At 40.4% G+C, this 14345-nt stretch overlaps 1 protein-coding gene across 2 annotated transcripts in view; it reads left to right on the top strand.

Annotated features, from left to right (window-relative positions):
* Positions 1 to 1425: 1425 nt before the first annotated feature.
* snx29 (sorting nexin 29) overlaps positions 1426 to 14345 on the top strand; it is a 183218-nt gene continuing 170298 nt past the window's right edge. For both annotated transcript variants that reach the window (XM_078280045.1, XM_078280046.1), the window contains exons 1-8: positions 1426 to 1833; positions 2602 to 2666; positions 5347 to 5399; positions 6107 to 6231; positions 9580 to 9760; positions 10043 to 10113; positions 11136 to 11393; positions 12391 to 12793. In XM_078280045.1, coding sequence (XP_078136171.1) covers positions 1827 to 1833; positions 2602 to 2666; positions 5347 to 5399; positions 6107 to 6231; positions 9580 to 9760; positions 10043 to 10113; positions 11136 to 11393; positions 12391 to 12793 — 1163 coding nt within the window. In that variant the 5' untranslated portion in view covers positions 1426 to 1826. The remainder of the gene's footprint in view (positions 1834 to 2601; positions 2667 to 5346; positions 5400 to 6106; positions 6232 to 9579; positions 9761 to 10042; positions 10114 to 11135; positions 11394 to 12390; positions 12794 to 14345) is intronic.

Raw genomic sequence — 14345 nt, 5'->3', positions numbered from 1 at the left:
ACAGAGAGCTCAACACACGGGGTGAAAAGAGGAGCTGCAGCAATGTGCAGTACAACAACAATATGTTTTTTTTTTTGTGAAATTAAACCATGTAAACCTATTCTGGTACAACCTCTAAATACAATTATGAACCTGAAAATGAGCATAATATGAGCACTTTAAACATTCACATCATGGTACTGTGTGCTAATTGCGATGACGATCATCATCACCTGCCTATCAGGCTGTTCCTGCTGTTCCCACTGGTGCCACTGGTTACGTCCCCTGTACCAACTGCTGCCCCCTCCTGTGTTGACGCATTTACATCCGTTGCTCCGGCCATTTCAAAACAAGCTCTGAATGGTGAACACATTCATTGATTTATATGCCCTTGGTGCTGTTTATCTCATTTATTTTCTTGCAAAAGATAACTGAGTCCAATCAGATCAGAACTGATCAGCGGGTTGTGTTGCACATCCTTAAATGAACTATAAATGAGCAGTAATATGCACTTAAAAGGCTTTCAAATCATTTTTCATTTCATTAACGTTGAAATGGTTTAAAGCAAGATAACATCAGCTGCTTTTTTGAGTACATATTTTTTTCAACACTTGTTTTTCAACACTACAACAATTTCTGTTGCTTTTCCTGCTTTTGTCTAGTTGTGACATCATTCCGTTCTAGTCTGTGAAATCGTGGTGGGACCACTGACTCTAACAGTCTATGGGTGGGACACATGATGCTGCTGCTGCTGCGAGGCCCAACCTTCATTTGGTGAGAAAATATGTTATCAGAATAGTTAGCATCTTAAATGTCATCTTAAATACTATAATGCATTTATCAAAATTCTTCTGTATCTTTGTGTTCTGCTATATACAGTAGATATTTACTTATAGTGATGTATATTACAGATGAGTGACAACTTAAACACTTCTTTTTGGGTCCAATGGTTTCTTATAATTTCCCAGAAAGGAACTGATATGTGATGGAAAATTCTTCGACAAGGACTTAGAAAAGATTATGTTATTGGATATACAGTTATACTGTGGGATGTCCATTAGACCAGAGGTTCTTAATGTTTTCCAGCCAAGGACCCCTTACAACAGAGAATATACCAGGACCCCCTTGTGTGTCCCTATGTGGTGATGTATTATGTTATGAAATATATTAGACATTGTGATGCTGGCTCCTGACCATGTAGTAGTTCAGGCTGGTGTACCCCACCCGATGACAAGGCAATATATAGGACATGTAGTTATAAAAAGTATTTGCACCATCTCAACACAGAATACCCATAAAAGCTTTTTTTTAAATCTCGTAAAAGTATGTAAAAGTGTGAAAGTTAACTTTTGTAGTTCCACAACACTTACAAAAAGACTACAACTCCCACGAGGACTCTCCTGTCATATGACAGCTGTGTGTTTTGTCATGTGACGTTAACACTGCTCAGTCAGTCCGTTTCCTTTGCTCGCAGTGCCACAGGCTCCTTACTGAAACACTTCATTCTTCTCCTAAACGGACCTCCACATTTTAGACGGGTCCTTTCATGGCTCTGAAACTACAATTCGGCTTGCACTTAATACAGTTTATCTGCTCACCAGGCTTTATACAACTCTTACATGTCAGACTGTGGTAGACTTACAGCCCCAGCGGCTCCCCGGCAGGCCTCTCTGTTCACCGTGTGAGCATCAGCTCTCACGCCGCGGTTGAGTGGGTCCAGCTCGGCTACAGAGGCAGCATGGCCCCGGTGCAACGCTAGCCTGTGCTCTTTATGATTAAAAGCACATCATATCGGCGGTAAACCGTTTTAGCTTGGATGTCACTACTACCGGGGTCTGGCTGTCAGAATGAACGGTGAGTTTTGTTGTCTCATTGCCTTTTGCATGTCGCTCTCCCACAAAAAACATATCACTCACGCAAGAGCAGATTTAGTAAGTTGTTAGTTTCCCTCCGTGCTAAGACATTAAGTTTGGGATTTATACTGACTTGTTAACGGCACCGCAGCTACTTCCCCAATGTTAATAAACAGCAAATGACCTTTCTGGTCTGTCAAACCGTAGCGATTTATTAATAAAAGAAAGAAAATGAAAGCAATTCAACACTGTATGAACGCTCTTGAATGTGAATGTGAATCTGTCCAATGCATGACTAACTTCACCACCACATAACCACATGCTGTTAGGGTTCACTGTGACAACCTGGAAAAACACTTGATAGTTTGGTTTTGAAGTGGCAAGTTAACATGAGAGGCAGTTATCTTGAGACTAGCCTTGAGGTTCTAGAAGTGTGGTGATGACAAGTTTCTAACGTGGGTCCCTCCTAAACATGTGGGTGGCGGAAAGGGACTGCTCCAGTTTCCATCACTCTGCAACTGCCAAAGCACTTGGCCCAGAGCTGGTCCAGTGGGTTGGCAGCTTGTAGAAGATTGTGTAAAACTTTATAAACAAACTGTTTTCTATACTGACTGTGATGGCCATGACTTTCGCCAGCAGTTCTTTTCCTTCCTCTCCTCTTAAAACATGCATCATTTACAAAGGTATGAATTCAGTGACTGGTCATTTATTTTCTTAATCCATCATCAAACAAAATTTGGGTAATTTCCTGTCTGCTCACCTTTTGCAGGCACTCAGCAGAGTGATACCAAGAGACAGCACCTCCTGGAGAGACTGTTGGATGCTGTCAAACAGGTGAGTCACCTGTTATCTGTACGTTCTTTACGGTCGAGATCATAGTACCACACTTTATTCCAAAATCTGCCAGGGCTTTTGCATGGTGAAAACAAATCCCCTCACCTTAAACATGTGAGGTGTTGGGAAATCATTTACAATTGATTTGTGGTGTCAGAATACATATTAGTTCCTTTATTCACTGTGTGCACCAAAACAAACTAGAGGAAGCAAAACTGAGCATCATTTACAACTTTTGCAAGTTGATCTTCTATTGAATTAAATGCAAATATGTTGAGTGTATATATAATATTAGATAATACTTTATTCATCCCACATGTGCACTTGTTACAGCAGCAGTTTTTCCACAATAAAAACAAACCAACAAACAACCAAACAAACAGGCAAAAAGTACTGAATGAATGTAAAGTGGCATTATATAAAAAGTATTGTAAAGTGTGGTGGTCATAGTACGAACATTTTTGTAATGTAAGTAAGTAATTGACGTGAAATTAGATTAAATAATATGTAATTAAATAACATAGCAAAAGTAATTAACAATAATATAAATGATATTGAAGTGTGACCATAATATAAATAATATTGAAAAAGTAAGTACTCTGAATGGAAAAATATAAATACAGATAATAACAGTAAAGATATACATAGAGCCATGGTGAGTGGTGGGTAATTGAAACAGGAACAGAAAACTACAACATTATCTGGTGATAAAAATATAAGGCAAACAATAACGAGTAGAATATGAGTGGTTTCTAAGAGTGCAAGATTTTAGTTTTTGCCATTGAGCAAGGAAACATAACACTGTTAGATGGGGTTTGATGTGATGTCCTTTCCCATACATAGAGGCAAAAAGAAAGTGGGGACTGCATGTATAGTATTGGGGTTAGTCTGGGCTATTATATACCGTAGCCGTCAGAGTGGATGGCTATACCTCTGAGGTTGTGACTATCAACACCAGCGCACCTCAAGGAAAGGGACAGAGCAGACTGTTCTTCCTGAGGAGGCTCGGATCCTTCAGTGTGTACAACAGGCTCCTGAAGATGTTTTATCAGTCCCTAGTAGCCAGCCAGCGCACTGTTCTTTGCTGTGCTGTGCTGGACTGGTAACATCAAGACTAGTGAGGCCTGCAGACTGAACAAGCTGGTGAGGAAGGCCAGCTCTGTGGTTGGACTGAAACTAGACAGTCTGGAGTAAGGGGAAGGGGAATGAAGGACAGAATTAAAGCCATCCTAGGCATCTCATCCCATCCCCTCCATGATGAGCTGTGGCAGATGGGCAGCTCATTCAGCCACTGGATCTACCCACCCAGGTGAAAAACTGAGCGCCTCAGATCCTCCTTTGTACCTGCTGCTATCAGACTGTAGAGCAGCAGTGTGAACCACGGGCTATAACATCAAACACAGAGCCATTTCTCCACAATGTCTGGTCCACGCGGAACACTGTCTTACTGTTGATACACTCTTGTTATATACTGTATTATACCATTTTATATTATACCATATTATATTGTATATTATATATGCATATATATTGATATTGTTATTCTTATGTTACATTATTAACATTACATTATATTGTTGTGCTATACTATATTATGTTATTCTATAGTATACTACTGCACCTTATACTATGTCTCATTTCCCTCACTATTTCATACTGTATCATATTATACAAGCTCCAATTCCAATGAAGTTAGGACGTTGTGTAAAATGTAAATAAAAACAGAATACAATGATTTGCTCATCCTTTTTAACCTATATTCAATTGAATACACTACAAAGGCAAGATATGTAATGTTCAAACTAATAAATTTTTGCAAATATTCACTCATTTTGAACTTGAGGCTTGCAACACGTCCCCAAAAAAACAACAACACCTGAACATTCCACAGGTGAACAGGTTGGTCGTTCACAAGCAAGGATGGGACGAGGTTCACCACTTTGTGAACAACTGCGTGAGCAAATAGTCCAACAGTTTAAGAACAACGTTTCTCAACATACAATTGCAAGGAATTTAGGGATTTCATCGTCTACAGTCCATATTATCATCAAAAGATTCAGAGAATCTGGAGAAATCTCTGCAAGTAAGCGGCAAGGCCGAAAACCAACATTGAATGCCCGTGACCTTCGATCCCTCAGACGGCACTGCATTAAAAACCGACATCATTATAATATATATAATATATAAATTTAAAGGATATTACCACATGGGCTCAGGAACACTTCGGAAAACCATGGTCAGTTAACACAGTTTACCGCTACAGCTAGTGCAAGTGCAAGTTAAAACTCTACCGTGCAAAGCGAAAGCCATATATCAACCACACCCAGAAACGCTGTCGTCTTGTGTCCTCACCTTCCCAAACGCTTATTGAGTGTTGTTAAAAGGAAAGGTGATGTAACAGTGGTAAACATGTCCTAGCTTTTTTTGGAACGGGTTGCAGGCATCAAATTCAAAATGAGTGAATATTTGCAAAAAAAACAATTAAGTTTATCAGTTTGAACATGAAATACTTTGTCTTTGTAGTGTATTCAATTGAATATAGGTTGAAAAGGATTTGCAAAATCATTGAATTCTGTTTTTATTTACGTTTTACACAACGTCCCAACTTCATTGGAATTGGGGTTTGTACTATACTATGTTAATATCTTTCATTGACCATTATACACACTCATATTTCCAGTGCCAAATCCGCTTTGGAGGAAGAAAGGAGATTGCCACAGACTCAGACAGCAGGTAAGAGAAGCTGCCCGTTACCAAGAAATTCTTTAGTTATATAATTTAGTTTTATTCAGCCCCCAAGAGGCAGTTTGGTTTGCTTGTATAGTTCAAGGGCACTTGATGCTGTAGGCTGATACATTTAGCCTCTTCTGTACAGCAATCTGGCACATGCCCAGCTTGAGGATGGATTTCTTCACTACAATGAATAAAATAACCTTCTTTTTTGGTTGGTATGGCTATACTGCTCTCAACTCAGAGGGATATTTGAAGGAGCATCTCAGGGATTTCAGCACGTTTGGAGAGCTTTACAATATTTCCCGTCATATCTATGCAATAAGAAAGTTTTTATGATGTTCAAAAAAAGGAAAAATGGGTTATGTATGAAAGATGATGTACCAACCTTTTTTCGACAGAGTTCAATGCTGTCTGTGAGAAATATTTGATCAAAATGTCATATCCTGTGCTGCTCAGATTCTTATTTTGAGGTTGTAGCTACAGTTTTTAGTAGTACAGTTTTCTGCCTTGTTATTGGCGTTTAAAATGATTGTAGGATAGAATAATATTCAGAAAACTTGAGTTTAATGGTGGTCTTTCATCTTTTTTTATCTGAAACTATAAATGATGGTACTTCTAGCAGAGTTTAAAGTGCACCCATAAATTCAAGAGGCATAAAAACACTCATGGGGTGCACATACTCCAATAACATGTCTTTGTCTCTGCAGGGTGATCTGTCTGTGTGCCCAGTTTGAAGCGGTGTTGCAGCATGGCCTGAGGAAGAGCCGAGGTCTGGCTCTCACCGCCGCTGCTCTCAAGCAGGCTGCAGGCTTCAGCACCAAGACTGAAGGAGGTACGGTAATTAGCTGGCTGCATGGTGTCGGTTAAACTCATGTCTAAAGTTGGAAATCAAGGTGGCAACTTAACTTCAACCTACAGCATTTACTTTGGAAAAAGCAGAACTGAGTGCTAACCTTGCTAAGGTGACGTAGCTTGTTATTTTGGAAGTCATGGAGGGTTGGAGGACACAGATGTGTCAGTGGGAAGCTCCGAGCTGCAGGATAAGCACATGCACAAACGCACACAACCTGGCTGTGAGACCAGATGGTTAGACTACAGATACAGTTCAAAATGTCACTCTCTCCGTTGTCCTTATCTGTCAGTCTTTAAACCTCCGTCTCTCTGTCTCAGTCTGTGGTGGGCAGCACACCTGCTGTTTCTTTGCGCTCCTAAAAAAGTGTCATTATAAATGCATGCTGTGTGCTCAAGCATTGTTCAAACCCTCAGACGTTTGTTTTAAATTCCAGTCAAGATCTCAAAGATGCCAAACAGCCTATGGCATGCTGAACTACGGGGAGATGAAATTATAGCTGGCACAAAAATGTGGAAGACATCTGGGATATTTCCAGTTGATGTAGTAGTGCAGCCATAAAAAAACAACTTGGTTTAAATATTTCAATCGTTCAATTACAACCACCCTCCCATTTGACATTTATTTGAAATGTTTTCAAAGAAAGGAGCTTCTTATTGTCTTCATCCCACTAAATGAGTCTCATGTTTTTATTTGTTGCTGCTGAGATTTGTGCTCTACTGCAGTGGTTCCCAACCCTTTTTTGTCTAGATGAGGTCTAGCACCCCTTCATCGACACCACCCATCATGTTAAACAACTGTGAATTTGAATTGATTCTAAACTGGATATTATTTAACTTCTAATGATATAAAGTTGGTATAATAGTGGAGCTTACAATAATATTTTCATACAATTGAACTGTAAATGTTTAGGTGGGTTTGGTTAAGTTTGCATTTGTATTACTACCACATGAAGTTTCAACCGTTTATTCATTACTTTTAGCTAACTATTCCATCTGTTTATCCATTACTTTTAGCTAACTGTTGCAACCGTTTATCCATTATCTTTATTCAACTATTTCATCCGTTTATCCATTACTTTTAGCTATTTCATCCGTTTATCCATTACTTTTAGCTAACTATTTCAATCATTTATCCATTATTTTTAGCTAACTATTTCATCCGTTTATACATTACTTTTAGCTAACTGTTTCAACCATTTATCCATTACCTTTAGCTAACAATTTCAACCATTTATCCATTACTTTTAGTCAACAATTTTAACTATTAATCCATAAGTATTAGCTTTTTTAATCATCTGTCCATTAGCTAAGTATCGGTTTAATCTATTACAATTACTTTTGACCATTTCTTTTAGCGGTCTATAACAGCTTATCCTTTACTTTTAGCTAGCTACTGTGTTTTGACTGTGCCAACTATATTACTTTTAGCTATTTATGTTAACCAATTATCCAGTACTGTGGACCATTTATCCACTCATTTTACTTTTAGCCAAATGTTTTACTTTTGCTTCTTTGCTTGCTTGCTAACTATTCTCTTTTCTCTTTCATTTACTTAGTTGCAACTTATTGTGTTCAGTTATCATAGTTGACTTAGTCTATATCCTCGACGTTCCACTTCCAGGATTGCTCTGGTGTGGCAGGAAATTCCTCTGGATACATGTCTTTTCGCCGATGTCCATTTCCTTCTGCTTTCTTTGTGTTGGAATTTTAAACTCCGGTGGATTTATAAGGACTATGGTTAACTGCTCCTCAGATCTCTGCAAGGTAAATTGAGACAGCTAGCTAGACCAGGGGTCTTCAACAGGGGGTCTGGGACCCCTAGGGGGTCCTCAGAGTCAATGCAGGGGGGCCTCCAAATTATTAAGTTTTTTTTCAAAAATTAAAAACATGTATCCAACATTTTATTAGCAAATATGAATCCCAACTGATAATAGGCATACTTACCTTTTAGACAAGGTAGTCACTAAGGTAGCCATCCACAGATACAGTTAATTTTAAGGATTCACTGTGCCACATGTATGTTTAACATTAAAACATGATTTATAAAATCATGCCAACAATTATTTTAATAGCCTATGCAAACAAAGGTATGAAGGCTTTAGGCTGCCCTACATGTTATTGTAGGCCCAGTTTAATATGCAACTTCATTTACTATGTAGCAGGGGGTCCCTGTTCCATTGCTCTTTCAGTTAGGGGGTCCTTGGCTTAAAAAACGTTGAAGATCCCTGAGCTAGACTATCTGTCCAATCTGAGTTTTCTCTCGCACGACTAAAACAACTTTTGAACGTACAAGTTCCTTCCCGAGGCTATTTTGCATGTGGATTTTAGCACCGCTCATGACGATTGTGATTGGTTTAAAGAAATGCCAATTAACCAGAGAAAGTTTTTCTCCCATCCCGGAATGTTATGTGGACTAACCAGATCCTCCTCCGCAGAGGTGGAGGCTGGTCTGGCAAAGCGAGACTATAGTTGACTCACAATGTGTGGACATATTTTTGAAAGAGATGAAAGACTAGACCACAATAATTTCTGGTTTATCAAATTATTTGAGTTACTCCTACTCCACCTTTGCATGTACCCACTGAATAAGAAACACTGTGTCTCCATGCGGAAATGAACAGTATAAAAAGCTTTGAGATTCAGTTTTATTTGCAGCCATCCAGGCTTATAAAGACCTTAGGGACATTAGTTTCACATTATACTGAATTGTTTCTACTGTGTCATATTTAACAACCTCGTGGCTATTAATTCCAGATGGAGGAGAAATGCAGGACTTCTGTAATGGCTACCACGTCATTACCATTAGCATATCTGACATTTTCCTGTATTTCACAGTCAATTAGAAGAAAGGATTGTGGCTGAACTCTTGGATTTGGAGCTCCCTAATGAAGCCAAGCCCTCTGTCAAAGCCAGAAATAGCAACAATAAGTTTAACACATTGTTCTGGGGTTATATACTAATCATATGCAAAACAGTAGCATAACACTCATTCCTATTAATTACGAAAAACTTTACATTGACACAGACCCAAATGATTGTCCTTTTATCTTTTTTTCTTTTTGCAAAACATGGAGAGGTAACAGATAGGTCAGGATGGAGCTGTGTGTAAGGAGGTGTGGATATTTGTTAATGAATGTGCCGAATCAGGACTCTAGGAGTGTTTTTGCCACTGCTTCCCTGGCCTTTTGAACCTCTTGTGTAACTCAAGAACATTTATTTTTTATTTTTTATTTTATTTTTATTTTTTTTCCCCACAAATGAGATGGAACTGATTCTCTCCTTCTTTGTCTGTCTTTCCTCTTCCTCTCCATTTTTATCCCCTCACCAGAGTTGACTTTCTGGTTCTATGTGAAGGAGCATCTGAACCGCCACGAGCTCCAGCGGTTCTACTCCCTACGTCACATCTCCTCCGAGCTGGGCCGAGGCCGTGCCTGGCTGCGCTGCGCCCTCAACGAGCACTCGCTGGAGCGCTACCTGCACACACTGCTGGCTGACCGCCCACGCCTGGGGTTAGTTGTGTGTGTGTGTGTGTGTGTGTGTGTGTGTGTGTGTCCTTTTTCACTTTCACTGTAGTTCAGCGATCTCAATAATAAAGATATTAGCAATTTCATATGACAAAATGTTTTTAAACGTTTTCATATCAGTGTGATCTTGCATGCATGCTCTTTGCGTACGTTAAACTGCCACTCCAGAATCTATTCACCTCCAGAGCTGGTATTTCCTCAGCTGTGCAGGTTTGTTTTCTTTCTTTGTCTTGATAAGAGATGTTACTTCACCTCTCGGTTTTCTAGGACTTTCTATGAAGACTGGGCTTTTATTCTTGATGAAGAGAGAGCAAGTATGCTCCCCACCATGGCTGCAGGTGAGTTTGTGTTTTAATGTTGCAGATAGTTGCAGGATAAACCTAGTACACACCAGACTGTGGCAGGGTGGTGGGTTTGTCAAATGCTAGCGGCACGGTAAACATTACTGTAGTTTGAAATGCCACTCAAAGGGAAGTGTACACCAGTTACCATGTTAATGTTGCATGTCATGCTATATAGCATACCCAACATGCATACGACCTGTATGCTACATGCCACCAGTCAACATGTTGGCAAGCCTACACATGTCGGCATTAGCAAAAACATAACATGATATCATGGTCATTTTTGCATACATTTTTTTCACAGTTGGTATTTAACATGTTAACATTTCGCAGGTTAATATAACATGATCAAAGTAGAGCTAAGTCTGACAACATACAGCCGAGTCTGACAATTTGAGTTTGAGTCGTCCTAAATGGCCGACGTACAGAGGGAATACCCTTTTGATATATCTTCTTGTGCCACCCTCAGGCAAGGCTATATTTTAGTTAGTAATTAGTGGTAAGGATATAAAAACAGCAAAGTTGTGTCCCCATGTTTTATATATCCAAAGATGTTATCTTCTGGGGTTTAATGAGCATTACAGCTTGCTTTTAATCTCATTGAAATTTAAACATGCTTCACATAAATGGAGCTGCTGTAAAAGCAGCAAATTAACTGACGCTGCACTTTACTTGTTTGTCATGACTAGATTTGGTGGGAATTGATGTCCTAACCCTATTAGTGGTAATGTCTGTGCTCTTACTGTTGAACTATTGATGAGCACAAACTCTAAAATATTAAGAATATAAACCACTGATCTCACGCCAGAGCCTTTCCTCTCTGCTCATACACAGGCAGAAAGCCTGAGTTCATCTTAGGTTGCCCTCTCTGGCTGTGCGCGCCCAGAAAAGCTTACAAAGCACTGCAGATGCAGAAGTTCAAAAGCTTTGTATGATTTTATTACACAGATCTGTCATAAATTACATTTCCCCCTCTCTCTCTCTCTCTCTCTCTCTTTTCATGCTACGCTGTTCAGGTCTGAACTCCATCCTGTTTGCCATCAACGTAGACAACAGTGACCTGAACGGCGGGGTGACGCGAGGAGGCTCCTCGGTGTCCCACCTCCTCAAGGAATCCACGCAGGGCATCGGCAGCCTGTGGAAAGAGTCGACTCAGGGGGTCAGCAGCCTGCTGCGAGAAATCAGCACCGCCACGGCTGTGGTGCCCGGCTTCACCCCCAGAGTGGAAGGAGCCTCAGACCCGCTGCCTGTCCTGCCACGCAGCAGCTCTGCTGGTAGGACTCCCAAATCTTTAATATAGTTAGTTAGTTTTGCTGCAACACACAGAGAGTGCACCAAATAATGTACAATACAATACAATAGCTGTGCAAGAAATAGAAAGTAGCATATTTTCTTTAGCCTTTCTTTCTCTCACAGATTACATATTTTGATTTTGTTATTCATACACCAGCTGCGAGAATCAAACACTTCCTCAAAACTTTGCAGACATGACATCTGTTTTGGGACTATTTCACTGTATTGTAAGGGGTTTCTTTTGTCCAATCCTCGCATACAATGACTTACACAACATGTTCCTCTGGCTCTAACGTGAAATAAATCGCACAGATGCTGTATTTTAGAATTGCGGCATGCTGTAAATGTACTCCTAGAACACGTGTTTTATGTCACAAAAGCATCACAGAACCAGCACAAACATAAAGCAAATAAAACAACATACGGTTCAGTTGGAGCATGTTTAATGAATGCACTGGTGGAACGAATCCAGTGGACGCAACACAAGGCGTCTGCAGCAGAGTGCTGCAGCAGTGATGAAATCCCCCATGAAATGAAAAAAAACTTCCAGAATGTCGGTTCCTCCTTTGACCTCATTTAGCTGTCTACTAACCGGTCTATTCCATCAGGGGCGGAACTTTCACCGCTTTCTCCTCTTATGTTCTGCTCAGTGGGATGAACAAGCTTTTAAATTTGAACTGTGAATGAATGTCAATTCTAAGCTGTGTGCCAGTTACTCAAGGTGGGAACCCATTCAGAGTATTCACTGGTAGACTCACTATTGCACAGCCAGGCCTTTTGACTCTGAAAAGGAAGAGGGAGTTGGATAGATAGTGTATTAGAAAGGCTTAATTGAAATGAACTTAAGATGCTGATGTCACCAGTACTAAACGTTACTGTATGAACACTCGGAGGCAGCTAGTCCAGACGGGTGAAACGTACGGAATTCAGAGTTTCACTTTTTCATTCATTCCATTTTTTCCATCTTTTCCCACCCAGACTCAGGGCTGAGGAAGGAACGCCGGAGGAAAAAGAAAGTCACCAACATCATTTCCTTTGATGACAATCTGGATGGAGGTGCGGAGGATGAGGAGGAGGGAGAGGAGGACTCCCAGAAGATGGGCGCGATGAGGAAGAGCCACATTGCTCCCGCTCAGAGCAGTGTGGAGGAAGGAATAGATCCTTTGGAGCCGGCCTTCTCCGAGTCGCCAGCCCAGAACGGCCTGGCTGAGCCGGGCATAGTCAGCTGGGTGGGGTCCCCCCACCCCTCTCGTACTCCACCCACTACTCCACCTCCTCTGCCTGACAGGAAGAGTATAGACTACGAGGATGAGGAGGAAGAGGATGAGATGTACAAACCCAGAGCACAAACCCAGGAGGAGGAGAGGAGCAGCTCTGATCAGTGAGTCAGATAACTTCAGTTGAATGATTGTCGGGTTATAAAAAAAGTATTAAGAGAAATCTTTCATATTTCTCTTTTTGTTTTATTTTTATTCTGACAGACATTAGTGTGGGCGTAGGGCAACATACCCTTGGAGGTTGTTCTTTAAGTGCATGGGAAATTAAATAGGAGACCATTAACAAATAGTTATAATTAAAAAGTGCTCCTATTTTTGTTTCATCCTGTTTTTATTTGTTGAGTTCTCAAATGATCAGAAAACGAATGCATGCACAGCCTGCAGAAGCACAAAATAAACAACATTATAGAAAAGTGGAAGATGGATCATTAATGTTGGCTTCATTTTCCAATACACTGTGCAAGTTGCATTGTTTTTAGTTCAACAAAATTATCTCCAAAAAAAGGACTGAAATTGGTCCTGACATTTATTCACAACAGAATGAAGACCAGGGGTTTGAAGGGGGAGATGTGAGGCAAAGATGCTGTGTGAGGTGAAAGGGACAGGTGCATGCTGGGGAATTAGTTACTGTAGTTTGACCCACTTATTCGGCCCAGTTTACGGTCCGCAGTTGCAGCAGTGGTTGTGACACACAGCTGATACACAGAGGCAATTAATGTACCGAAGATACGGAGCCATAACTCAGTGAAATGTGTACATACCGACATAATCGTGTAGTTTTAGAATCAGTGGGACTTGCACTTTCTAAATATATAATTATCTCTGATGTCCATTGCGAATAAACTTCCATTAAACTGCTTAGAAATCAGAGCAAAAACTCTTTATAACTCCAGAGCTTGCCTGAGAATGGTCACATTTTTAAGTTTTAAAGGTGCTCTAAGCGATGTTGGGTGACGTCACTTCTTGTTGACGTTCGAAGTATTGTCAAACAAAATGGAGGCTAGCTCGCCCCTCCCTCCTCCTATATGTTGTGTTCACCAAGGTTAGTTAATTATATCCTTGTGTTGGTAGTAAGGCGAACATGAACGTCCATTTAGAAAAACCAAACTGGATTTACCCACCTGAATGTCGTTGTCTAGGACGGCTGTCCTCTAGCTAACTTCCCTCTTCACGCTTCTCTCTCCTCCACTCCCCACACCCCCCTTCATGTGCACACACACTAACCCACCAACCCCCACCCTCCAAATCCTTCTTGTCGGTTACTGGCTGGAACACTGTTTGTTATGTTTGGTGGTGCAGGTAGGTGCAGTTTGTTTTTTTTGCCGTTTGTGGAGCCTGGGCTGTCTACAGGGACTGTTTTTTTATTTTTATTTTTATTTATTTTTTTATACAGTGTGTTCAGGGGACAGGCAGCTCGCGGATAGTGAGATGTTTGCTGTATGTGACACAAAATGTTGTAGCCTCAAAAAAAACGTGTGACATCGCTTAGAACACCTTTGAAGTATTTGAATCATACTTGTGTGTACATCCATGGGAACACAGCAAAAAGGAACTGCTCATATCTAATTCAGCATACTTTTTTATTGGTGTCAAAATGTAAACATATAAAGACTTTAAAACAGGGCTGAAGTTGTAGCCCACAGCACAACTCACTAT

The sequence above is a fragment of the Sander vitreus genome, chromosome 21 (assembly GCF_031162955.1).
Source record: "Sander vitreus isolate 19-12246 chromosome 21, sanVit1, whole genome shotgun sequence".
Lineage (NCBI taxonomy): Eukaryota > Metazoa > Chordata > Actinopteri > Perciformes > Percidae > Sander > Sander vitreus.
The sequence above is the reverse complement of the archived record's forward strand: the minus strand, read 5'-3'. Positions and strand labels throughout refer to the sequence as shown.